General features: G+C 51.1%; 2 protein-coding genes across 2 annotated transcripts in view; one reads left to right on the top strand and one right to left on the bottom strand.

The window, feature by feature from the left end:
- CEMIP (cell migration inducing hyaluronidase 1) overlaps positions 1–24284 on the bottom strand; it is an 84105-nt gene extending 59821 nt beyond the window's left edge. Inside the window, exons 1-9 of the mRNA XM_024742758.1 lie at positions 24180–24284; positions 14005–14114; positions 9621–9767; positions 8984–9122; positions 8028–8264; positions 4681–4860; positions 2214–2284; positions 1136–1231; positions 186–307 (exon numbers count right to left, since the gene is read on the bottom strand). Coding sequence (XP_024598526.1) covers positions 186–307; positions 1136–1231; positions 2214–2284; positions 4681–4860; positions 8028–8264; positions 8984–9122; positions 9621–9767; positions 14005–14098 — 1086 coding nt within the window. The 5' untranslated portion in view covers positions 14099–14114; positions 24180–24284. The remainder of the gene's footprint in view (positions 1–185; positions 308–1135; positions 1232–2213; positions 2285–4680; positions 4861–8027; positions 8265–8983; positions 9123–9620; positions 9768–14004; positions 14115–24179) is intronic.
- On the top strand, positions 22799–25534 carry LOC112398283 (uncharacterized). The gene is made up of 4 exons (XM_024742736.1): positions 22799–22815; positions 24174–24299; positions 24419–24717; positions 24852–25534. Exons 1-4 carry the CDS (start codon positions 22799–22801, stop codon positions 25076–25078), a joined length of 669 nt encoding a protein of 222 aa, XP_024598504.1. The 3' UTR covers positions 25079–25534.
- The last annotated feature ends 1022 nt before the right edge of the window (positions 25535–26556 follow it).

Here is a 26556-nt window from a genome sequence, read left to right as displayed (position 1 = left end):
AGCTTTGAAACTCACTGGTGGGGAAGCCTGGAGCAGATACACAGCTTCCACGTCAGTCTCTAAAATGAGAACTGGCTTTACCAATGTCACAGGAGGGCCGTGAGACTCACACCACTCAAATGGCACGAAAGTCTGTGATCTACAGAGTCTTCTTCGAGACAAAGCCTTTATAACTATTTGGTTACCTGTATATCGATGGGGCGATTGCAGATTTTCCCTGGGTGAGTGGCCCGGAGGTCTGAAATTTTCTCCCCACCTTTAGTGTAAGACACTTGGTCATGTTCAAACCACTCTGTCCATTCCACATCTGGGAAGAAAGCAAAGAGCAGGGTCAGACGAGCAAGGGCGCAGGAGAGCCAGCCACACTCCGTGTAGCCCCCAAGCAGCCTTGGCACAATGGGAATTGAATACCATCTGTCCAGGTTCTCACCAGGCTGGGTACCAGAGGCTTCTAAACCATCTGTCAACTTCCCCCACCTCTCCCACCTTTTTATTAAAAGTGCCTCTTTTTTTTTTTTTGGTACTCGGGCCTCTCACTGTTGTGGCCTCTCCCGTTGCGGAGCACAGGCTCTGGACGCGCAGGCTCAGCGGCCATGCCTCGCGGGCCCGGCCGCTCCGCGGCATGTGGGATCTTCCCGGACCGGGGCACAAACCCGTGTCCCCTGCATCGGCAGGCGGACTTTCAACCACTGCGCCACCAGGGAAGCCCTAAAAGTGCCTCTTATTGACTATCTTATTTTATAAAAGCAATAGATATTCTTCACTACTGCCAAAAGGAGAAAGACGAAATCCATCCATGAGCCCATTATCCAAGGATGGCAGTGAGGATTGCTTCTTTCCGTGCCCCCGTCCCCGTGTGTGTGGGCTCCTTGAAGGCTGGTTCCTAATCCTCCTGTCCGTGTTCTCTGTTCAGTGCCAGCGCCTGGCACAGAAGAGGTATTCCCTGAGAGGAAACATCCCCCTGGGCTATTCTCCACGGAGACGTGATTAATTAAAGACAGCTCTCAGTTGCAAACTAGGTCGACACTGCCACAGTCAAGTGGTCCTATTGGTGCAAAAGAAAAGTCGTCGTTCTTCAAAGCCCTGGCCTTTTAGCCCCCTGTGAAATTTTACCGAGGTGTCCCAAACTCCTCACCTTGAACCCACTCGCTGGATGAAGAGACATTGAAAAGCTCGCCATGCTCCGTCCGGAAGAGTTTGAATACCCGGGCAGCAGCAGAGCCGTGGTGTCCTGTCAAAGAGGAGATCAGAGGCGTCAGCAACCAGACCGACCCCCAAATTCAGAAGGATGTGATGTGAATGCAGAGAAAGCCCCTACACACATGGATCTTGAGTCATTTTGTTAAAAAACAAAAATTTCAGGCCAATCTTTCCAGAGCAGATTATTTATTGTCCCTTCTTTTGCTTCAGTTTTGCAAGTTTAACTGCAGTGTTCCAACAGTGCTATACTTTGGAACCCCATGGTTTCTCATGTGAATTCCTCTCCAGGATTAGAACCGGCAGTACCTTCCGAAACCGTCCCTGGGCAGAGGAGGCTGGTGCTATGTGGTAACAGCCCATCCAAAGCATCTTTTGTTTTTTTTGGCCACACGGCAAGGCTTGTGGGATCTTAGTTCCCCGACCAGGGATCGAACCCAGGCCCTCGGCAGTAAAAGCGTGGAGTCCTAACAACTGGACCGCCAGGGAATTTCCCAAAGCGTCTTTTTTTTTTGCGGTACGTGGGTCTCTCACTGTTGTGGCCTCTCCCGTTGCGGAGCACAGGCTCCGGACGTGCAGGCCCAGCGGCCATGGCTCACGGGCCCAGCCGCTCTGCGGCATGTGGGATCTTCCCGGACCGGGGCACGAACCGCGTCCCCTGCATCGGCAGGCGGACTCTCAACCACTGCACCACCAGGGAAGCCCCCCAAAGCGTCTTTTTAGCTCAAAATATTACCCTTGCTGGTTCTGTCCCAGTTCTCATCTTTCCTGTGTCACTTGTTTTGGATTAAACCAATGACAATTTCTTTGCAAATGTAAATATTATCTTAGTGATTGGCCTTAAATCAGTATGGACTTTTGCCACTCATGTAACCTGGCCATTAAGCAGCTAGTCACTCAACAGGGTGTTGGGTGGTGGATCAGCCATGTTCTGAGGGTGCAGCGTGGTTCAAAAAGCCCCGAGTCTCTTGGTCAGAGAGACACTGGAGGGAATTTGGTCTCTCGCCATTTATTACCGTGATATTCAATGTGGTCTTCAACAGAAGAAGAGGGATTTCCTTTCACAGTTAGGAAACTCCAAGGGTGTCTGAAAAACAAAAAAACAAAAAAGTTCTTCACACATCTGAGCCTGTACTGGAGGTAGAGTTGACGCAGAGTGTCACACAGAGGCTGTTTGGGGAAATTAGTTTCCAGGCTGGGCTTCCCTTTCTCCAGAAGAAAAAGAGTCTTTCTCTGCAAGCCCTGGCCTTCCGAACCACTTGGCTGGCCTGATGTTTGGGGACTGTGAACCTCTGCAACTCCATTCTGGCAGTCGACAGGGTATGAATCACAAATAACAAACAAGCCCACAGACCTACGTACCACCTGCCAGGCTCAATTAGGTTGTGAAGCAAGTGCTCTGATTCCTTTAGGAAAACAAGGAAACATGCTCCAAGGGAGAAAGCTTATTCCTCTCATGAGTTAATCTCGAGGAAAATGCCACAGGCAGATGTGACTGAGTACCAGGAATCGGCACTGGGCCTTGGGAAGGAAAGAAATACCTCTTCTTCCTAATGAGAAGCAAAGGAGAAAAAGAAGGGGTACCATTTTGGAAAGTTATACACTCCTCTTTTCTCCATTGAAGCGTGCCCTGCTCTAGGGTGGGAAGGTTTTCTTATCCGTTTTTGTCTTCCCCCAATACCTAACCCAGCCTCTCGCTTACTGTGAGATGTCAGTAGGTCTTGGTCCTCAATAACTTTGATTATTTTTGTTTTGATCTCTTGTCTTGGAAAGTAAGTCTTCATCGAGGTTGGGGATTTGACTGTGCCACCCTTGCTTAAAATCTTTCAGTGCCTGCCCATTTGCATAAAAAGCAAGCTCCTTGGCCCAAAGCAAGAGGCCCTCCTGTGCCCACCTTGGCAGCTTCACCTCTCACCCCTCCTGTTCTTGTTCTTTCGTGCCCCATCATCAATTCCCATTTAATGTCTGCCTCCCTGCGAGAGCTCAGTACTTCCAGAGACAGGTCAGAACTTACCATGAGAGCTCAGTACAGCTAGTCCAGCCCTAGTGCCTTATGGCAATATTTGCTCTACAGTCCCTTCCTGGGTGAATGAACAAATGACGGGTCCAAGTCTCAGATCTTCTACTGATTTTAGGTGCTTTGAGTTTGTCGTTCAAAGTGGGTCTATACAAATGAAGGGTAAAAATGTAATCCCTGCCTACCTATCTCCTTCACTTATAGAACATAGCACCCATCCTTCCGTGGCTCTTGTTTATAAGGAGAGAATAGTAGCTAACGTTTATTGAGTTCCTATTCTGTGCTACACACAGTGGCAGATATTTTGCTCGTATTATCACAGTTACCCTCCCCAGAGCCCTTTGAGCTGGCGCCTCAAATATCCCATTGTACGGACACAGGAAGCCTGCAAAGAGACCGTGAGTCACTTGTGCAGCCACCTAGCAGGAGGTGCAGCCCAGACTCAAATTCAAGCCAAGTCGCATGCTAGATCTTGGACTTCTTCTGCCGAGGCCCTACGTAGCCAGTCCCTTTGTGGTTCTGCCTGTCATTGGAAATTAACTAACTGGCCTTTTGGCTTATAACACAGTGAAATAGCAGCACCCTTGGTTTTGGTTAACAAAGGAGTTTTAACAGTTCTAAAGTGTCACTGTCATTCTTCGGCTGCTTGCGTTTCCTGCCCAAACCCTTCCAGAAGGAGCAGCCCACAGGCAGTCAGAAAAAGCACCCTTGAACCCGGAGTCCTGTCCCTGCCCAGGGGACCTCTGCCCAGGCAGTAAAATTGCTTTGCTCAGAGCCCAGAAGAGGCTCTGGCCCACCCCCATTTTGCCCACGGTCTACAGAGCTGGAGGGAGGTGCATCCCTACCTCCAATAGCTACGGGACAGATGATCTCAACTTTCCACTGAACCGAGATCTGATTCAACACGATTAAAAGGTGTGGCTACTGTGGGGTAAATGGCTTCCTCTTGGTGCCAACAGGTGCGCGTGCCAAAGTCAGGCATGACGCCGCAATCCAAGGCAAACAAAACACGCCCTGGAGCACATCAAAGGGCCCCTTCTGCCTGGGGGCTTGGCTGGGCAGACGCACTTTATGGGGTCTCTAAACAGATGTCTGCCAATCCCCCCAGGCGTGTTCTGACCCCGTTGCTAAAGAAAGGGAAAATGACCATTAGCTGTACATCTGAGGCACAGCTTTTACACACAGTAGATGCTCAATTAATATTTTGTAAGTGGCCGATTGAATGAATGAGTTCATATACACAGAGACCTGTGGAGCCTGAAGAGTGGAACATGCTTACAAGGCTCTCTTTAAGAACAAGCCCTAACGTGTCCAATGCGGATGGATCACACGTCTGCACCCCCCAGGGTCACCACCGAGGGTGATGTCGCCTGGGGAAACGAGCAAGGAAGTTAGGTAAAGTCAGCCTCGGGTAGCGATGCTTCAGTGTTCTGGAGCCCTGGGGAGGTGGAAGTGATGGGCGATACCTAAATCCAAGGTGTAGAAAGTGTTTGCTGCCCAATCTGGTCATCGCCTTCCTGGCCACGTCGTCCAAGTTTCGAGAGCCTTCATCATTCACGGCAACAGAAAGGATCCTGCCGTTGGGCACTGTGTTTAAATACTGGGCCAGACGTTCACTCTCTTTCTTGGATCTGTAGGTGTCAAACCTAAAAAGGGCAGAGAGAGGGGATTTTAATAGTCCTAACAGCGGCCCAAAAAGAGAAGTCTACGCACTTACCTGTGGTATGACAACTAACACGCCACCCAAAGATCTCAAGGGCTATGATTTTTAAAGGAAAAAGCTTTCATTACAGCAAGAATCGATCATCTCAGACTTGACAAAGATAACCCACCCTCATCCACGTACCATAGCTATGAAATATAGATCTCAAAAAACCTGCATCCCAGGTGACAAGAATTTACAAAGGAAAGACCCAGTTGTGTAATGATCTCAACTCTAAGTATAAAGTGTACTTGTTAAGTATAAACGTTTTGTACGATGACAACGGAAATTCCGAAAGAATCTGTCTTAGAACTTCATGAGCAAAATAATTCTAAAACGAGTCTAGAAAAATAAACCAGCATGAATAGCTAAGATTTGGGAAAAGGAAAACAGTGGTGGTACGGGGAGTGGCGGGGGGGTGGGGAATGTATGGGCGCTCCTGAGTCCTCAAACTGGTTTTTAATTGTTCCCATAACCTGGTCTGACCCCACCTAGGCCCCCTCCTTCTCCAGTGCCCCGCCCCAGGAATCGTCTGCTATGAGTGTAGTACAGCTCAGGGTCCCATGGTCATACCCCATGCCCACTCCTGCCTTCACTCATTCATCCTTACCTCCAGCCAATCAAATACTTCCTTCCATCCAGCCAATCAAATACTTCCTACCGTTCAAGAGCCGACCTAAGTTCTTGTTTCTGCAGGTAACCTCCAGGTAGCCAGGTCTCAGGTGACCACAGCCTGCGTTTCTGTGTGTGTTCAGGGTTTATTAATACCCTTACTCACACACATTCAGCTCTCAGATTCCTGAGCCCACTGACTCATACTTTACCCGAAGGAGATTAGGAAGGAGCAGGTATCCTGTCTTTGGAACCTCCACATCAGCTATTGGGATAACATCTCATTAAGCACTTCAGTAATGAATTCAACTTCAGGTTGGCTGCTGCAAGTAACCATGCTGTACTACTTAAGAAGCAGCGCCACATCCGGAGAAAACCAGAATTCAAAAGGATGCATGCACCCCGATGTTCACTGCAGCACTAGTCACAATAGCCAGGACGTGGAAGCAACCTAAGTGTCCATCGACTGAGGAATGGATAAAGAAGATGTGGTACCTACATACAACGGAGTATTACTCAGCCACAAAAAGGAGCAAAATAGTGCCATTTGCAGAGACGTGGATGGACCTAGAGACTGTCACAGAGGGTGAAGTAAGTCAGAAAGAGAAAAACAAATATCGTATAATATCACTTACATGTGGAATCTAGAAAAATGGTAGAGATGAACTTATTTGCAAAGCAGAAATAGAGTCACAGATGTAGAGGACAAACTTATGGTTACCAAGGTGGGGAAGGGGGGTGGTGGGATGAACTGCGAGATTGGGACATGTATACACTACTATGTATAAAATACATAACTAATGAGAACCTACCGTATAGCACAGGGAACTCTACTCAGTGCTCTGTGGTGACCTAAATGGGAAGGGAATCTAAAAAAGTGTGGATATGTGTATACCTGTGACTGATTCGCTTTGCTGCACAGCAGAAAGTAACACAACACTGTAAAGCAACTACGCTCCAATAAAAATAATTTAAAAATCAATATAATATAATATAATAAAATTCAAAACAAAAAAGCAGCAGCAGCAAGGAGTCAGAACACAACTGAGGAGACTGTTCTCTCTCCTGTGAAGGTAGAGGCTCTCTGATAGGTTTTGTGTCCATCAGCTCAGCCTGGCTTCGTTAACCGTGGTCTGAGGATTGCTCCGTCCCAGACCAAGCAGGTGGCTGTCAGCCCCCGTGGGGACAATATAGTGGTTTAGGGCCTGAGCAGATCTGGGTTTGAATCGCAGCTCCAACACTCCCCAGCCTTGTGACTCTGAGCAAATTTGGCTTCACCCAACCTTAGCGTTCTCATCTGTATAACAACAGAACCCACCTGACAGGGGGTTTCTGAAGATTCAGTTATATGCGGCAGATAAAGTGGTTAACACGGGGTTTTGCACAAAGTCCAGTGATCGTATTATTGTTACTAATATCCACCAGAGGGCAAGGTTGGCTGTCCTGCATGCTTCTGCCCACCCTGTCCCATATCACAGCTGATTCCCTGCTGCCTACCTGTGGCCGCTCACAGCTCATGCCCTGTTTCTGAGGAGTTCCATATGCCCGTCCTCCAGCAGGACCAGGAAAGCTGTCTCTGCTTGCCTATTCCAGCTGTGCCCTTCCTAGTGGATCTTTCTCTCTGAGTGGCCTGAGACAGCCTCTGCAAGGCCAGGGCAAGAGCCCCCGGGAGAGCCCCCTCTGCAGAATCTGCCAGGATACCTGAGCCAGGGCAAGGGACAGGGAGCGGGAGACTTGCCCTATCTGCCTCCGAAGTATCTCTCAAGTTCATCCACTTCTGTTGCCACTGCTTCCACCTGAGTCCTCGCCGGCGACCTTGCTTGCCTTGACCATGCAGAAGCCACCTAACCATCTCTGCTGGCTTTACTTTTGCCCTCCACAAACAATCCACTCTCTACACAGCAGCCAGTTCCTTTAAATCAGATCGTACCCTTCTTAAAGCCCTTCGGTGGCTTTGCATCCCACTAAGAATAAAACCCACCTCCTCTCTGGGCCTCCAAGGCCTCCACACCCACCCCTGCCTAAAACTCTGACATCATGGCATCTCGTTTCCATCCCTCTGCCCTCCCATATCTCTGCTGGCCCTTCCTCCCTGTGAGAACGTCACTCCCTTTCTCACCTCTGGCCCTTTGCACTTGCCGCTCTGTCTTGAAAACTCTTTCCCTGACTCAGCCTCACCCAGCGGTCCTCAGCTCCAATGCTGCTTGTTTACACTGGCCTTTCCAGACCGTGTGATGCAAAGTGGTCTCCTCTAGTTACCCTCTACCCTCTCACTATGTCTCTTCCCCCTAATTACCGACGATCACAGCCTAAAACTATGCTGTGCTTACATGTGTGTATGTGTGTGCAAACATGCCTGTCCCTGTTCAGTTCAGCTTGGATTTCTGTCTGTCTCACTCACTGCTGTGCTCCCAGCATCTGAGCAGCGTCTGGCTAGGACACATGCTCAGTAAGTGTATGCTGAATGAATGAATGTGTTTACGTGAGGGCAAACCTTACCGGTCAGAATGGATGACTGTCCCCGATTTGGGGTCAATGACATGAACAATGACTCCACGGTGACCCCAGCTCCTTTCGAAAAAATAACCTCCCTCTTGCATGCCACCGGGGTGAAGAGTCTTGTTCAGAAATGTCCAAGAGAGCTTCTTCTGTCCATGCAACTCAAGGGTACCTCCTCTGTCGACGCCGATGTACTTGAGGCCAAAGTAAGGGTCTGGCTGAACGTCTTCATCAGCCCTGCAAGAGAGAACAGCTCTCCATGGTCGGCCGACACCTCTCTTTACTGGATGCTAAGCTCAGGGGGGACTGCACTGCTCTTGACTCCCACTGTGGCCACCTTGGACCCAGTTACACCTGGTGATTGCTCGAGGTCCGTAGACATAGCATTGGCAACCAAGGTTGTTGTCCCCCACCAGACCAAAATGTGTCCAACAGGCCAAGCAGAAATACTTATCAATAGTTAATATGTTGGCACTTCTTTCCAGTTCTGAGTATGTTATATTTTGGTCCGTATCAGATGTGGGATCACCTGGACTGCATACCCTCGTGTACTCTTGGTTACTGATTCTGAGAACTCCCAATTGCTTGAAGAGGGAGCACACCAGAGGCAAATACTGCATGGGATTTTTCTTTATCTCGTCCATCATAAGCTATTAATAAACATTCACAGAGACCCCCTCAGCCATGACATGATTAGAAGGCAGCAGAAAGGCCGGCAGGGGTTTCTGTAACTTAAGTCCGGACCTGAGCCACAATAAGTAAAATGCCTCACGCACTCCTCCAACTCACCTGAATCGCCACTGTCTGTCTCGTTCATGATTACCGTCTGGCAGGACCTAATGATAATTCCTTTCTTGCGCTAAAGCCTTGCTGTCTTACCTCCCTCTCTTCCACGAAAAACCTCCTTCCCGTCAGATCCAAGAGTATCATGTGACCCATGGAAGCTGTCTACCCACCTTCCATACAAAATGATGCTGAAATTGCCCTGGAAAGGGCAGAGGGCACTCCCAGCATGCAGCTCTCCTCCGTTGTCAATCAGGATGTGCCGGGTACGCAAAACAATTGCCTCATCTTGGTCTTTAATGACTAGCTTTCCTGAAGAGGCAGGAATGGAGTGAGGTTTAGGAAGACAAGTCTTAGTGGTGAGATTATAGCAGAGTCAAGGGCAGACCTCCTAAGCCCCTCATGTGTCATCCCTCAGGCAGGCAAAGAGGCGTGTCTTTCCAATACTTCTATGCTTGCTGTGCTTAGGGTGGTTGCTTTTCTCTATGCCTTGCGATGTGTAAATAACGCCTGCTTGGTTTACTGCTATCGCTCCATGTGCTGCATTCAATGAGCGAGCGTCTGAAGGTCAGATAAGCAGGAATGCTCAGAGCACCAATAAGAAGTTTCCTCCATAAATGCTTCTTTCACTAAGACTGGACCTCTGACAAGCCACTCCTCAGGGCTCAAACCACCAGATGCTCTGACATGAACCCAAAGCACGTGACATTTGTTCTGTCCATCTACAGTTATGGCGACCTGCATCCCATCTGCTAGGCTCTGAGGCAGCGGACCAGAGAGAGATGGGGCAGGGGAGGGAGACTGGCTTACCTCCCTCTGAGATGCGGATGGAATGGACCGTGGCAGACGCGATAAGCAGCAGTGTTCTGCCCTGGCCTATGTGCACGTAGTAGTCTGGGTCATGGCCAGGGTTCCAGGGCTGCAGCTCAGGCCACTGATCAGGGCACTCAGCTGCCACTGCAAAGGACAGAGAGATGTCACTGCTACCACCCACCAACGTCCCCAAGCAAGGACTGCCACAGACCACAAGCAGGGTGGGGTGGGGAGTCTATCGTGCATTTTCATGGCCCTTGCCTTCTCCCTACTAGAGCTCAAAGCAGGGCCCTAGAAAGCAAAGAGAACCCCTGATATAGGAGCCAGGAGGCCTGGGATTTAGTCAAATGTCCTTCATTAGTTCATCCTTTATCTGTGAACGAGTCACTTCCCTCTTCTGGACTCAGTTTTTCCCTTTATAGAATGAAGGGTAGACCGGATGACTCCTCAAGACATTCCGAGATCGAAAGTTAGGCGATGATCTACCCAGATCACTTGCATTCCAAGGCATCCTTTCCCCTGGAAAGCATTGTTTAAAAAGTTGGCAAAGCCTTTTCCCCTTCTGCCTGAGAACTTGACTTTTAGTTAATTTTCTCTGTTTCCGGAAGCCTGAGAAAGATGGTATTCTAGAAAGCATGTTCCCAAGCAACATCTTATAACAAAAGTGACCCCTGATTAGTAAACGGCACCTAAACTGGGAGGAACTATGCAAAACTTATAATGATCCTGGTGGAGATGTCTTGCTTGGAGGCTTCCCTGAGTGCAGGGACTCTCGTAATTGGGCAAATCCCACACAGCAACTCTGAAAGTTACATCTATGGAGTTGCTATAAGAGATACTAGCTCTGACGGGGCAATACCCACACCTGTCCAATGACAGTCTTGTTCCCTCTCACCTAAGGAGCTGTCATCTGGGGAACAAAAGAAGATAGCTTCTGGAGGCTTGTAGAATGCTTCCAAGACCACTCTCACGGAAGAGAAACGCCTGACGCTGCACTGATGGTGGGCAGTGTTTCTGTCCTAGGCCCTTTGAAGTTATCCTGATGCCAGGCATGGCCTGTGGTAGCCTCATGAGTCTGAATGTTTAGTTGAACTCAAAGCCCCCATGGTGGGTGTTGCAGACCTCTCCCCGACGCAAGTAGAAGCAGTGGGAGGAGTCTCTCCTCCTATGGCTAAGAAGGCTCTGTACCCCAGTGGGGTACCATGTATGGTGAACAGAGGACTGTCTCAGAAACTGGGAAAATCTCCCTTGACAGCAGGGAAAAGCCCAGAGGGAAAGGAACAGGCAAAACAAAATGAGAATGGCTTGCCTCAGAGATGGAGCCCCAATGCCCTCCTTTTTTTCTCTCACTAGAAAGTTGTGAGCAAGCATGAAATAGTAGTTTTTTTTGTTTTTTTGCAGTATGCGGGCCTCTGACTGTTGTGGCCTCTCCCGTTGCGGAGCACAGGCTCCGGACACGCAGGCTCGGCGGCCATGGCTCACAGGCCCAGCCGCTCCGCGGCATGTGGGATCCTCCCGGACCGGGGCACGAACCCGTGTCCCCTGCATCGGCAGGCGGACTCTCAACCACTGCGCCACCAGGGAAGCCCAAATAGTAGATTTTAAATAACTGGAGTGGGATGGAGAAGGAAGGTGAGGTGTAGTAAACCCATGGCGGGGGCAAGGTTTCAGATGGTGAAGACCCTGGGGAAGGTACTGGAAGGAATGGATGCAAATTCCACCCTTGGGCACCGAGCAAGGGCCACTAAGGGAAGCCATGTCTCTTGAGCCAGGTGGGTGCAGTGGACAATATCCACGACATTGGGTGGGACCCCAGAAGGAATTCTGGCTTCAGTACAATTACTAGCATGTCAGTTCTCAACGTGACTCGATTTCGATGTGGCTGTCTCCAGGGTAAGATTCCATGTTTATATATTTCAAGAGAACTGGAAGGGCGCTGCTCCTTTATCTACTCAGCATTGCCAGATGTGGACTCCGGAAGCCCCCATCACATCATCGGCCCGGCCCATCTGAAAGCAGCGGCTGGCCCTTCTCTTCTCTGCAAGGCGCAGGGCAGGCACCTGGTGCGTGTTTCCTGAGTCTCACTCCCCACCGTCCCCTCCCATGCTCCATAACATCCTCCTTTATGCCCCATCTGCCTCTGTCAGCCCTAACTCAGGTTTTGGATCATTTTCATTAGGAAGAGAATTTCACTTTTTTTTGGAGTTTTGCTAAAGCAGCTCTTCCAAGATTCTGTAAACCCCGTGGGACTCAAATAGTGGCAAAACAATGAAAAAATGTGGCATTTACTCATCCGTGGATTTTTCATTTTAATGTAAGAGCAGGGTTGCCAGCAAGCTGCCAGGATGGGCCGAGGTAGTGGTGGGGGCTGGGGGCCTCTGCCTGGGCCCTCAGTAGCCAAGGATGATCACGAGGGCTCTGGAGCCTCCGTCCAGCTGAGGGGCTTCTGAGGGCCAATGCCCATCCCTGGGTTTGCCTTCAGATGGGTCAAGTGCTTGGCTGGCTTTCAGCAGAGGTCAATCAGAGGCCCTGGGCTGCCCTCCACCTAGTCCTGGACCTGGAGTGTCTGCTTCCAAGGTGGTGACTCCTCAGCCATGCGGGGAATGCATGTGGCGACTGGTGAGCCCAGAGATCCAGGCATGGAGCCGTAAGCGTGCCGAGAAGGAATCGTTCCAACTCCACGGGACCAAGCCCAGGGTCTCACCACCCACATCTCCTAGGAGAATCCCAACTGCCCCTTTATCCTCCAACTGCAGGCGTTTGTATCAGTCTTTGCATCCAGGTTTGGAAGCGGTCAGCCTGACACTTGTAGGCTCTCCTGTCATCAGAAGCACAATTCCCAGAGCTCCAGCAGCTCTGACCCCACAGCATAAGCACAGCAGTTACAAGACTGGCCGCGGATGAATGCCCCTTCGCTGGAGCTGGAGATCTTGCTCTTGGTAAAAGTTGGTTTCAGTGGCTCTTCATTTGTAGGAATCAGTGAGTAGCTGGCAACCGTCAAGGCCTTTGCGGAGATATCACCACAGCAGCCACCCTTCCCAGGAGGGGCTGCAGGAAGTGGGATTCAGAGAGGATGCAAGCCCTACTCGGAGCATGAATGGCAGGGGGTTGGCTTCTGCATCCCTCTGATGTCAGAGAAAAGCAAGAGGGAATCAAAGGCACAGCCTCCTTTCCAAATGGTTTATAGTCAAACAGAAGAGAGAGACCCAGGATGTAAGAGGAAATACCCAGAGACCTCCCCAAGGCCGCGAGGTGATTCACCTTAGAAGAGAACCCTAAACCCAGTTCCTGGCACAGGGTCAGTGCCCCCTTGGTGGTTATTAACTGAATAAATGATGGAAGGACGAAATGAATGAGTTCAGGCAATATTGACAAATACTGCTTGCTTGCTATGTCCCCTAAGGACCAAAAAGATTCTACAAGGAATCACATTGAAGGGATTTCACTAGTTACGATTAGAGATTACTTCCTTGCACCAGTGGGCTGAGAAAAACAAGATATAATACAATGTAAGGTCCTTTATTCTTATTGTAGAAAAGCATTCAGCTCAAGTGATAATAACATCCTTTTTTTTAAAGCAATCCATGGCGATGGTATTATTACTCAACCTCTATTCAAAATTTTTAAATGGTCCCCAGCTCTCAACTTCTACCCCAAGCTTGGTTTATTTGATTTTGCTTTTTTTGTAGCCCACGCAAACTTGCCTAGTGCTTCTGGATTTTAATTCAAAATCACTCAAAGAAAAAGCTGACGATATCGAGATCAGAAAAAGAGATCTAAACCTCACCTAGAGCATCACGGCTAACAAGGTGCTTTAACGCACCCAGATCTTATGACGGCAAAGCAGGAAGGGAACACTGAGATCAGGTGGCTCGGAGGCGGCAGGCCGGCTGGCAATATGTGTTTTTTGCTCTGCTCCACCACCACCCTGAGTGTTTGGTAAAATTTCAATTGGTTGCCATCCTTTAACAAGTAGAGAGCTTTTACATGAAAGTCTAGATTTCTGACTCCTCTTAAAAATTCAATAGGTCTTGCAACAGGGGCCCCGCCTCCCCATGTGGTAGCAATTGGCCGGGACTGAGAAGTGGGTGTCCCTGAAGAGGGGCGTGAACTCCCCAGGTGACCACATCTCTACCTGGCCAGCTTCACTGCTTTGTGTCATGTGCCTGGTTCCTGTAGACACTGAGTTTGTAACCCCTGAGCCTAGTCTAACCCCCTCATTTTGTGGATGACGAAACTGAAGACCAGGATAAGACTTGCCCAGGATCAGCGAGTTAGCAGGGGCAGGCCAGAGCCCAGCCACCCTGACCCCACCCTGCGGCTCCTTCTCCTGGCCTTCCTCGTGGAGATGCAGAGGTCCAACTGCTCTGCAGTGGCTCACCTGTGGATGCGGCACCAGGAAAGCGGGCCAGGGCGAACCAGCCGATTGTCAGCAGCACCTTAAAGGAGACGTCCGGACCGTGAGCCGCTCTCATTCTGGCAGAGCGCTCCCTGAAATAAAAAAGCACACTGAGTCAGACCTGCAGCCTCCCCAGGCTGGAGTCGGTTTGTGGGGCAGACACACACACAGAGACAGGGCCACACGGACACGCAGAGGCCGCGCCAGTATGGTCAGACTCCAGCCGGCCAATGCAAAGTCCTCAGCTGCCATGACTCAGGGCTGGGCAGATCAGGGCATGAAAGCCCTGTCACTGTCCCGCCTGTGTCCTGCAGCTCAGAGACCCGGTGACGGATGGAATTTCATCCTTGGCGCTCGAGCTCACTACCCTCCAGAATGAAGGGCTTTTTTTTTTCCCCTTAAGTTAAAAACAGAGAAAAACAAAAAATATTCCCACTGAACATGAGCTGGAAAATAGATGCCACCAACTTGCTGTGTGATCTCAGCTAATCTGATTAACCTCTCTGGGATTCAGTTTCCTAATCTGAAAAATGAGGATGTGGACTATAGCTGATTTCTAATATCAGTCTGTGCTTCTAAAACAAGTCTTGATGATAATACTGAGATCCTAAATACGATGCCTGTGTGTTATAAACCCTTCTAATATTACCCATCCAGGAGGAAGGCAGGGCAGAGATAGCTAATTGTCTCCTAATATCCATTTTTCCCTGGAAAAGAACCCCTGGGTTTTTATCTGGGCACACAGCCACCTAGAATAAAGGCTACCTTCTCCAGTCTCTCTTACGTTAGTTGTGATCTCGGAATTAAGTTCTGGCCAATATAGTAAAAGTACAGTGTGTGAATTCCAGGATATGTCCTTAGGGAAAGCAGGAAGGCTTTCTTCCCTCTTTCCTGCTGGCTGGAATATGGATATGATGCCTGGATCTTCAGCAGCTATCTTTGGCCATGTAATGGGAGCCATGTGCTGAAGATGGCAACGCAGAGAGTAAGAACCTAGGCTCTGACCCTGTGGAGAACTGAAACAGCCCTAGACTGTGGATTTATTTTTATGTGTGACAGAATTAAATGAATTTTATTACATTCCTATTTTATGAAAGCCACTTTTCTCCCCCTTGTACTCAGATAGAAGGTGAATACGGGAACCTGTCTAGATAAACCTCAAGACAGGAACTTTAAAAAGAAGTTCCCCTTTCATAATATAATGCCAATTCCCCTTTCATAATATAATGCCCTTGGAGAAACATCTCTGTCTTCAAGTCCTGTGTGCCGCACAAGAGTGCTTAGGAGGGGCTTGGGGAGCGACCAGCTCCAGCTTCCACGCCCACGTCCCCAGGTCCTCCCCAGAGCATGACTGTAGTCATGCCTGGAAACAAACAGATATTCTCCCACACTGAGAAAGAAATCTCTCTCATCCCACACAGGGTTCTCCCTTTGAACGAGCTCAGGGACAAATCTGATCGTCCCTGACCTTTCAGCTCCTGGTGAAGCACTTTGTGTGAGCTCGGCAAGAGGGTCTGAAACGGAGCACCCTGGCCCTGTGCCTGGTCCTTCCCGCACAGGTGCGCCGGGGAGGCCGGGGGAGGGAGGAAACCATACTCGCAGCGTCAATGCCCGCAGTGTCCTCCTGGCGGGCACCCTGCCTGGCCCTGGCCTGATATGCCGAGAACAACAGAACCCATTCTAGTCGCCTCTGCAGGGCCGCTGATGTCAGGTGTCACCGCATCTGGGAATGGCGCCTTTCCCATGGCCCCCAGAAGAGGAGTGTCTGCTTTCATGCTCTTTGCAATAAAAAGAAGGGGACACCGGGACAGGAGTGTTTTGTGGCCCTCGGGGAAAGTCAGAGCCCAGCTCTCGAGTCTCCATCTGTTTAGAAAAACCAAAGGTAGTTTGCTCTTTGCTGCTGAGAAGCCCCAAGTCATCCTGGGGCTCCGTGAAGGGAACCCAAACTTTGGGCCGTGAGCTGGCAGAGGAACGCGGCCGGCACCCAGGGTGGAGGTACCCGGGTGCGGGGGGCAATCTGGGTGCGGGCACCCCTCCCGCCTTAACTGCCGGGTGACCCTCATCCAGACATTCCCTTCTCTGGGCCTCGACTTCCCGTGTGCAGAGTGGAAGGTTGGAGTACGGGGAATCTGTGGCCCTGACATCTTCTGACCATTTCAGAGACAAAAAAGTTATCACTTTCGGGATGGATGTAAAAACGATTCCCACTGGCAGGATAATGCTCAAAACCTCTTTTCCCCAGCATTCAAGAGAGAGACCTGCTATATCTGAGTGCCACTGGATACAGAGAGGTCCCCCTGCTCCAAAGAGGTCGCGACCCCACATTGCTGGGGGTGGTCCTCCGTGAGTGGCTTCCAGGGCCTGAGTACAGAAACCTCGAGAAACATTCTGTTGCTGTGGATCCCAAAGCTTCTCAAATTTCACTTGGGAATTCTTCACCAGGAGAGGACAGCTTTCTCAGCTGGCCACTAAAAGCTCTCTGGCAACACGAGTTAGGATTCAGCTTCTCCAGCTGGCAACATACAGTCCTGAAAGGGTTCCCAGCTGCTGAAGGCCTCTGAAGAGTGCACGGTTGGCTAACAATGCTAGAAGGCTTCGCAGGAAGCTGCTGGCTGGAGGCTGGCTGAAGGCTGCCCTTGCTGGGTCCCAATGGTCCTGAGCTGGCCTCTTCCTTACAGGGTGCGGTGAACCCCTCTGGCAGAGCCATTTGGAAGAGGAAGGGCCGGCACTGCGGGATACTCCACGAGGCTTCACAAGAACAAGCTAATGTTTTCCAGGAGCTCAGCACCTTCCCGTCCAGCTGCAGCTCCATGCCGTGTCTGCCAGGCCTCACAGGGGCATGGAGGGGCAGGAGGAAAAGCAGGGACGAGAGGCGTCGCCTGCTACCCTCTGTCTCCAGGTCTCCTCTCTGCTGCCATCACACACCAGGGGCTGGGGCTTTGCTCTTCCTTCAGCTGCCCTGGGGTAGGACCTGTCACCTGCAGAGGGAAAGGAGCGCCCGTGTTATTCAAGCCTCCAGAGAGGCCCCTACATCTCTGGGGCAGCAGCGTTAGCAAGTACATGCCCCCTGGCATCCCTGACCCCAGGGGGATATGGGTTCTTGATGCCTGCAGAGCCTGCAGAAGCCAGAACTTTCTTCAGGGATTATCATTAAATACCAAATGTAAAAGAGACAGCTAGTGGGAAGAAGCCCCATAGCACAGGGAGATAAGCCTGGGGTCCACCTAGAGGGGTGGGATAGGGAGGGTGGGAGGGAGACGCAAGAGGGAGGGGATACAGGGATATATGTATACATATAGCCGATTCACTTTATTATACAGCAGAAACTAACACAGCATTGTAAAGCAATTATACTCCAATAAAGATGTGAAAAAAAAGAAAGAAAGAAAGAAAAGGAGTAGGGGGTAGTGGGAAGGGTCAGTATAAGGTCTGAGGCCGCGGGTGAGATGGACTGCAGGGTGATCCGGAAGCCAGTCTGGGGTAGGAGACAGCACAGTGACAGCCGTCACTCCCCCGTCACACCCGCACTAAGGCAATTCTCATTTCGTGCAAACCTAGACGAGGCCCAGCTCAGACCAGCAGGACACTGTGGTGACCAGGAGCGCAGGCTCCAGAGTCTTCTATCCCAGCCATGCAGTTCACATCGGGGAAAACCGTGTGACCACTCGGGCCTCGCTTTTTTAATCTGTAAAACTGAAATAATTGGGACTTCCCTGGTGGCGCAGCGGTTAAGAATCCACCTGCTAATGCAGGGGACACGGGTTCGAGCCCTGGTCCGGGAAGATCCCACATGCTGCCGAGCAGCTAAGCCCGTGCGCCGCAACTACTGAGCCCACGTGCCACAACAACTGAAGCCCACGCACCGCAACAAAGAGTAGCCCCCACTCGCCGCAACTAGGGAAAGCCCACGCGCAGCAGCGAGCACCCGACACAGCCAAAAATAAATTAATTTTTTTAAAAAAACTGAAATAATGCATCTTAAATTCCAAGGTCATTGTGAGGATCAAACGAGATGCTCTATGCAAAGATCGCAAAGCTCTGGGCCTGACCGGTGGTCAGTGCTCAAGCTGCGGGAGCTGCTGTTCCGAAAGATGCACCGCACGATGGGTGAAAGAGCCTGGGAGACGGAGCTGAGAACCTGGTTAGAGTTCCAACTCCGGCCCTCACCAGCTGTGTGACCTTAGACAAGTCACTCAACCTCTCTGGGCCTTAGCCTTCTCATTTTTTAAATGGGAACACGACTACTACCCCATAACCAGGAGTTACTGTTATGAGGCTCAGCTGAGATCGGCTGGCTCTAAAAACATCAGCTCATCTATCTTGGTCTCCAGATTATGTCCTGTGAGTGGTACAGAAAAGGATCAGATATGAATCCTGCCCCCCACCCCCAAGCCCGGAATATCCTACTGTCAAGAGGAGAGAGAGACAAGAACACTAGGCACCATGTTCCAAAATGACCAGCTGCTCACTTCCTGGGCAAAGGGAGATAAAAGAGATGGTACCACTGTCCAGACAGAACAGTCTGGACATTCCCTCTTTGCCTCACTGAGCGGAGGTCGGGGGAAAGATCTGATTTCAGCCTAATGGATCTGGACACTTCCCTTATGATGACACACGTGTATATAGGCCACTCTGTCTCCTGCTGAGACAGAGGGGGCTTTGGAACAACCACACCTCGTGAATTCTCTCGGACATAGTTTGATTGACTTTTATGCCACTTAATGGTTGAACCTGTTACGGGCTGAACTGTGTTCCCTCAAGAGTCATGTGCTGAAGTCTTAACCCCCAGTCCCTCAGCCTGGGACTGTATCTGGAGAAGGGGCCTTGACAGAGGAAATGAAGGTAAAATGAAGTTATGTGGGTGAGTCCTAACGCAGTACGACTGGTGTCCTTATAAGAAGAGGAGAGCAGGACACAGACACACGGAGGAAAGGCCATGTGAGGATGCTGGAGGAAGATGCCACCTACAAGCCAAGGAGAGAGAGGCCTCGGAAGTCAAACCCGCTGAAACTTTGATCTTGGACTTCTGGCCTCCAAAACACTGAGAAAATACATTTCTGTAGTTGAAGCCACCCAGCCTGCGGTACTCTGTTACGGTAGCCCCAGGAAGCTAACACGGCATCCTTGAGTAAATTCGCTAATCTGTCTGAAGCTGACGGCTTTCTCACCAGCAATGCCAATAATGATCATATAGCAAACACTAACACAGCCTTTTCTAGGTGTCAGGCGCTGCTTTATGCACTTTTCGTCTACTGGCTAATTTAGTCTTTCGTAGCTCGGTGTTGTTATTAATCCCTAGTTTACGGATGGGGAAACTGAGGCACAAAGAGTGTCACTTTTCTTTTGGTAGCCAGGGTACACAGCTAGCAGGTGGCAAAGTTCAAAGCCTGCTCTCTCCTTCGGAAACTGTGCTTCCAATTCCTAAAGATTAAATGATTTGCAATGTCATCGCAAACTAAGAGAATGTAGGAGCTGGTAGGATGGTGAGAGAGAACCCGGCTAGCACTTCCCCAACTTTACTGCACGCAGACATCCCCTGGAGAGCGGGCTAGAACGCAGATTCTGCTTCGGTAGGTGTGTGGTGGGGCCTGGGATTCTGCTGAGGGTCACAGAGCCAGCAGGGGGCCCATCCAGGATTTGAACCCAGGAGGTCCGGCTCCAGAGTCCACGCTTCATAAAAAAGAAACAATAACACTACCCCCACCTACCTCCCGGCTGGGCACAGTGGGAGGAGGCAATGTTTGATTTGAGCCGTGTGGACAGATTAACGATCCTGACAGCAAACCGGGGCGAAGTTTGGGGAAGGTGGCAAGAATCTCCCTCCAGCTCTCTTGTGGTCAGGAAAGCACTGGTGTTCCCTTTCACTATGACCTAGGTTTCTTGTTCACGGGCCCTAAAATCTGTGCCATGGTTCCTGGAGGGCCCAACGGGGCTGGTGCAGGCTGGGTCACTTGCACAGGCTCGACTCAGATCCTTCTCTGGATAGGAAACCACAGGTCCACCTCAGTGGCTACCAGAAACCATGGATACAGGAAGGCAGAGTCCCGGGAGCTCGTTCCCTCTCGACAGAAAGCTCCCCTGATGAATTGCAGAACCCCTCCATAACATTCCCTAGCAGGGCCCCCCCCCCCTCCTCTAGCCAACTCCCTGGTCTGCCGGCCACACATCCCAGCCCAGGCCCAGCTCCCCCCAGAAGAGAAAGGCGCCTCTCTGGTCACCTGGTCCTGACGCAGCATCCCCAGGGAGAAGGAGGAGGCAGGAGACAGGGCAGCCCAAATATCCTTCTGGATCACAGAGAAACACAGGAGAACCCTGGCAGCCCCGAGCCCTTTCTCAGTGTGAGGCTGCTATGCTGGGGACCCCAGGGACAGGGACCCCCACCCCCCTCCTCAGAGAGAAGCATTTAGAAGACCCTTGGCTTCTGCAAATCAGAGCGTCTCCCAGGGTACCCCGTGATACGTGCTCTGCTGGCATGAGCTACTCCTTTCTTTTGGAAACATACCTGCCCCGACCTCTCTCATTGCTGCAAAGATCAAAAACCTTCCCCAAAGACCAGGGACATTCCAAAACCTGGTCTCTTCTCCAGAAACCGGGCCTCTAATTCCTCAAGACTAAGCCACTTGCCAGTTAGCGTCAGGCTCACAGAATGCAGGAGTTGATGGGAATCGGAGACCCTTTCCAGCCAGCCCTTGGCTGTGCACCTGAACCACGTGGGGGGACTTGTTAAAATGCAGATTCCCATCCCACAGGTCTGGGGTGGGGTCTGATTCTGCATTTCCAACCAGCTCTCAGGTGAGGCTGCTGCTGCTGGGCGGTGGGCCATGCTTTGAGTAGCAAGGATCTCATGCAATCCCACCCTCCCCATTTTACAGGTGGGCAAACTGAGGCCCACAGGGCAGAAGACTGTCACTCATGATCAGGAGCAGTAAATGGATAGGAAAATTGCCCTTTGGCTCCAAAATATGGGACATATGTCGCCTTCCCTGCCACCCTGCTTGCCTGGGAGGAAAGGGAAATGGGGGGAAGACTGGGCCCATCTGTTCCTGCCCCTATTTCAACTGAGGGTTTAAGTCACAGTTTGGATAGCCTCAGGAACACTTTATACTTCCATAGAGTCTTAAATTATCTTCCCCAAACAAAATACCTCCTTTGACAGGGGAAATCCCCAGTGGGGAGCCACCTGCAAAGCCAAGGAGGAGAGACACTGCAGTTCCCTGTGATATGAGAAATTCACCATCACGGACCACTCCCATCCCCAAGCATATCTGAACAAATCCCGTCAGGTCCTGCTGTGCCATCAAATCCAAATCTCTCATCTCATCACTGAATCAGCTACCGGGGCTGGGAGCGTCAAAGCCTTCACCCATTACAGCTGGGAGGAAGGCAGCTCTGAAACCAGTCTTCCCTCCTGTTCAGGCAACACACGTGGTCTCAGCATCCCATGAGTGGGCACTGTGCTGGTCCTGGTGGAAAAGGAAGGTAAGAACTCTGCCCCCAAAGAGATCCCCCGGTCCCATCGCCCTGTGCATCAGGCATCGCGGTCTAAATGATGAGCCCGGCCCTCCCAGCAAAACAGATGTTTCCTAAGGAAGAGTTTCTCATTGACTCACTGGAGGTTAAACACTGGAGTAAACAGTTTAGCAACAATGACATATCTAACTTGCCCTTTTGTTTAGAGCTATGCTGTCCAATACAGTAGCTGCCAGTCACTCGTGGCTATGGACATTTACATTTAATTCAAGTCAGATACAATTAAAAACTCAGTGCCTCGGTCACACTAGGCACATTTTAAGAGCTCGATCGCCATTGGTAGCTCGTGGCTACCATGTTGGGCACGCAGATCTGGAACATTTCCGTCACTGTAGAAACTTGCGATTTAGAGCCTCAATACTCAGAGTGGTTTAAGATCAAACTAGAGCTTCGAGACGGTTAGGAGCAACGGTTCTCATGGTGGCGTCCCTGACTCCACCTGTTAGAAACTCAGATTCTCAGTCCCACTCCAGACCTACTGACTTACTGACTCAACCGCTGGGGGTGGGCTCAGGCACCTGTGTTGTAACAAGCCCTCCAGTGATTCTGACGTTGCTCAAGTTTGAGAGCCACTAGTTCAGAGGGTCAATTCAGTCCAGAGACACTTGTCAACCACCAGTTAAGTGTCACTCATGAATACTTGACGGCTCATTGGCTAAGCATGCAGGCTGTGTCACAAGATCCAAGTTTAAGTCTCAGATCTCCCACTTACGAGCCACGTGTGGGGACTTGCCTGGCGGTCCAGTGGGTAAGACTCTGCACCCCCAATGCAGGGGGCACTGGTTCCATCCCTGGTCGAGGAACTAGATCCCGCATGCACGCCGCACCTAAGAGTTCACATGCTGCAACTAAGAAGTCCGCATGCTGCAACCAAAGATCCTGCATGCCTTGTGCCACAACTAAGACCTGGTGCAGACATAATGAGTAAATAAATAATTTAAAAAAATTTTTTTTAAAAAGAGCCATGTATGAACTTGTCCATTCATTTAACAGTCCGAGGCTCTGTTTCCTCAGCTGTAAAATGGGGGAATCCTTCCAGCTGCCTTCTAGGACTCCTGGATGGGATGGAAAGATGCATGCCATGTGTGTGACACAGTGAGTGGTCCGCTGGGCCGTAAGGTGCCATAATGTCAGTTTATCACCATCATCCCTGTCTGGTTTCTGTTCACTGCCTGATGCAGCCGATCGCCAGCCTCGCTCACTAAATGGGATTTTTAACCTCTTTCACGGACAGATTTGTAGCACTATGCCATCCCCTGAGAGGTACCGCAAAACAAGAGATGCTTCCTCAAAAGCTTGACCTAGAGGACTTTACATAGGGAACTTGCGCCCAGTGGTGCAATGTGTTTTTGTAGTGGGGGAAGAAACACAAATATGACTTAATGGAAGCCCCACCCTGGGCTCTGGGCAAAAAGTCCTGCTTGGATAATGTGAAGGGTGGCAGACACAGCAGGCCAGAGTCTTGGGTCCTGAAATAGGAAGCTTTCTTATTAGAAAGAGTACAGACAGGGTGGAATGGGAAGGTGGGAGGAAGTCCTTTCGGTTGGCAACTTGGTTCCTTGTTTTATTCCACGAGGGCTTGGCCTTTGCCTAACATTGAAGCAAAACAGAGCTCCCAGGCCCGTGAGCCATGGCCGCTGGGCCTGTGCGTCCGGAGCCTGTGCTCCGCAACAGGAGAGGCCACAACGGTGAGAGGCCCGCGTACCGCAAAAAAACAAAACAAAACAAAAAAAACCAGAGCTCCCAAAAGGGAAGAGGAGGGAGCTAGAAATAAATAAATAAAAGATGACTTGTGGACACACCCCAGTATTAAATGACCACTTCTCTGGGGAATTCCACGGATGAAGACACGACACCTGTGGGGTGAGGGGGGGGATGTTAAAAAGGTGGTGAACGGGGAGAAGGAAACAGTACCCAGAAAGCAGATCCATTCTTGGTCCCAGACTGTTGCACGAACCCCCTACTGGCCCCCCAATGGACTCACGCATGCTCTGTTGCTTCCTTGACATAAACGTCCTTTCTCTGCCATGGTCCTCCCAGCTGCCACGTGTGACCTTTGGAAATTGGCAGTTTGTTTTAAGATTCCATTTCTAATCCCCCTGAGGAATTCCCTCTGGCCCTAAAGTCTACAGCAATTGCTTCTTCCTCTGCATTCACAGCTTAATGATCAAATCTTTCTTTGAACTATCTCCTTCTCTCTTCGGAGCTCCTCAACGTTTTCCACACTGGGCGGAAGGCTCCTTGGGGGCAGCCTCTATGTAAACCCATTTGTCTTTTCCTGCAGCCCAACACACAGCGGCTGCCCAGTGGACGTAGACAATGAGCGAATGGGTTTGCCCAACGATCGCTGGAGGAACAACCCACTTGGCTATTTGCCTGCTCTGCAACTTTTCGGCTCTGTGTCCGATGCTCTCTGAAAAAAAACAGGTGGGAGTATGGAAGCAGAAACTGGAGGCATTTAACAAGCTGATAAGTTTTAAAATCATAACTCTTTTTAAAAAAATCTTTCAAGTCCTCAACTGAGGAAAAAAGAGTAACTTCCCTCTTAAAACTGGTTTCCTCCACCAAGATCACGAAGGAAGAGGGGAAGTCAGATGACTGATGTGGGTGCATCTTCCCAGACTCACCAAGTCCAAGGCCAGCCTGCCTCTGCCGCTGTCTGAGGTGACCAGAGGCTGCAGCGAAGGGTCCTGGCCCCTTCCACCAACCCCAGCGCTCTCTGGAGAGGGCACTGCCTACTCTCCAAGGTAATCCAAGCGTCCCGGCATCCCCTACCCTTAGTCCCAGGCGTTAGACACCTGACACCCCTGAGCCTCCTTATTCACAGGGGAAGTCCGGCCCCTTGCTTGATTCCTCTTTCCCCCAGGGTGTCTGAGACTCCTCCTGGCCACCTACACACATCCACAGATCAGTCCTGTCTGCCCCGGGATGCCCCAGCCACTCAGCTCGGGGCTGAGCTGAGCAACAAGCAACATCTCTGCCCCCCGCCGGCTGAGCCCTGCACCGTTCCCCTACCCCACTGCCGCAGGGGAGGCGAGCCCACTGCTGCCAACTTGGTGCATGGCGCTGGGGCGAGTCCCCACCACGGGAGCTGCCCGTCTCATCGCACAGAGAGGAAGAGTCCGCCCTGTCACGCTCCTACAGCCAGCTGCCCAGGCTTCCAAGGTACGTATTAGGTTCTTTCAGTGTACACAGGTCTGGGCAGAGCCCTCTGCTAGGGCAGCTGGGTCCCCCTCTACCCTGTTCCTTTGGTCCCAACACTGAGTCTACAGGGCGCACGATGCTTTCTCCCAGTACAGGACTGCTCTCCCAGGAGCCTCACTGCCCTTCCCTGCCTTTGAGCATCTCTCGGGTCTTCCCAGTGCACCAGATGGGTCCACAGATAAGCGAGCCTCATCTGGAGAGACAGGGTACGTTCCACCTGTCCACTCCAGCTTCCTCAACCTCTGTAGCCTCCTTACACATCAGTGGATGCAAGCAGGTCTTTGGGGACAGAAGCTGTCACCTGACTTCAAGGACAAGTTGACCTGGGTCTCAACTCTGGCTTTGCGGGGCGTGATCCGCAGAGGGCACAGCAGCCCCGCTGGCTGGCACTCCTCTCCTTGCCAAGGGAAAGCTTCTTAGGGAGCCCGGGATGCTGCCCGGCTACGGGGCTTTTACCCCTTGCGCCCTGTCCCGGGCAAACGCCGTGAAGCCCAGCCATCAGAGCCCCGTGCCCCCCGCGGCTGGCAGCTGAAAACGTAAGTGATGCTCAGAGCAGCCTGGTCACAGAGTTCAGCGACCCTCAGAGGGAAGCCTCTCCCGGGACTGAGTCAGAACCTGGAGCTGCCCAAGTCGAACCATTGGCTACACACCTTCCCCGCTCATTTTGTGTGGTCTGCTAGTGGGTAGGTGATTGTAGCAATAAACACTGCATCCGTTGTGTTCTTGTAACTGAAAATACTAGCATCGGCAGTTGGCTTGGCACTTCTCCTGGCCTGAAGTTGCCCTCTATGTGCCCACTTGTGTCTGAGGCTCCAGAAAGATTCCTGTGAAATGCTCCAGCCCCTTCCTCACCACCTCCTGGGGTCTTCTGCTGGCCCCCTCTGACCCATCCTCCACACTAAGGGGTGCCGTCTCATTCCCACAAATAGCTTTATTTCAAAGAGCATTTTCCCCTGCAAAATAAGAGTGAGGGTGCAGCCAGGGCCGAGGAACGGCAGAGACGGGCAGAGCGCAGGATCCGGTTCCTGAAGCACCTTCGGTGTGAAGTTAAGGAGTTTGGTCTTTATCCTAAAAGCCTGGGGGGGGGGCCCTGGCAGAGCGGAGGAGCCAGGGGAAAACATGTATTTTATAAAGATGCTGCTGGAAGGGACGGAGGGGAGGGACGGGCAAGAATGGGAGTGCAGCCCGGAGGACTCTGCTGGAGTTGGATTAATTCCACACGTATTTATTGAGTGCCTACTGTATGCTGGTTCTAGGCACTGGGCCACAGAGGAAACAACTCAGGCAAAGACCCTGCCCCGGGTTAGGTTAGAGCTTAGTCTAGTGGTGGCGGTGGGGTGGGAGTAGAGAAGGAATGAAGAGCAAATAAACACACCCTGTATGTGTCCGATGATGTTAAGAGCTATAGAGAAAAGTCTTGCAGATAATGTGGGGAGAAGCTGCTATATATGGACAGTCAGGGAAGTTCTCACTGAGAAGATGCCACACGAGCAGAGACCTGAAGGGACAGGGCAGGGGTGCTGTGAGGACATCCGGGCAGAGGGACCCAGCAGGGGAAGCATGCCAGGCGGGAGCAGGAAGCCAGGCGCTGGAGCTTAACGGGGAGGACAGAGGATGGCAGGGAACCACACAGCTGGGGCGGGGGTGATGAGAGAAACCGTGCCTCTCATCACAGCAGGGCCCACATGGCTCAGTGCTTCATCAATTATCCAATCGGGGGGATTGACTTAAAAAGGACCTACTGTACAGCATGGAGAACTATATCCTCCCTCAATCTCAGTCCCCCTGGTTCCAGTGGGG

This window comes from Neophocaena asiaeorientalis, unplaced genomic scaffold (assembly GCF_003031525.2).
Source record: "Neophocaena asiaeorientalis asiaeorientalis breed wild unplaced genomic scaffold, Neophocaena_asiaeorientalis_V1.1 scaffold155, whole genome shotgun sequence".
NCBI lineage: Eukaryota > Metazoa > Chordata > Mammalia > Artiodactyla > Phocoenidae > Neophocaena > Neophocaena asiaeorientalis.
The sequence above is the reverse complement of the archived record's forward strand: the minus strand, read 5'-3'. Positions and strand labels throughout refer to the sequence as shown.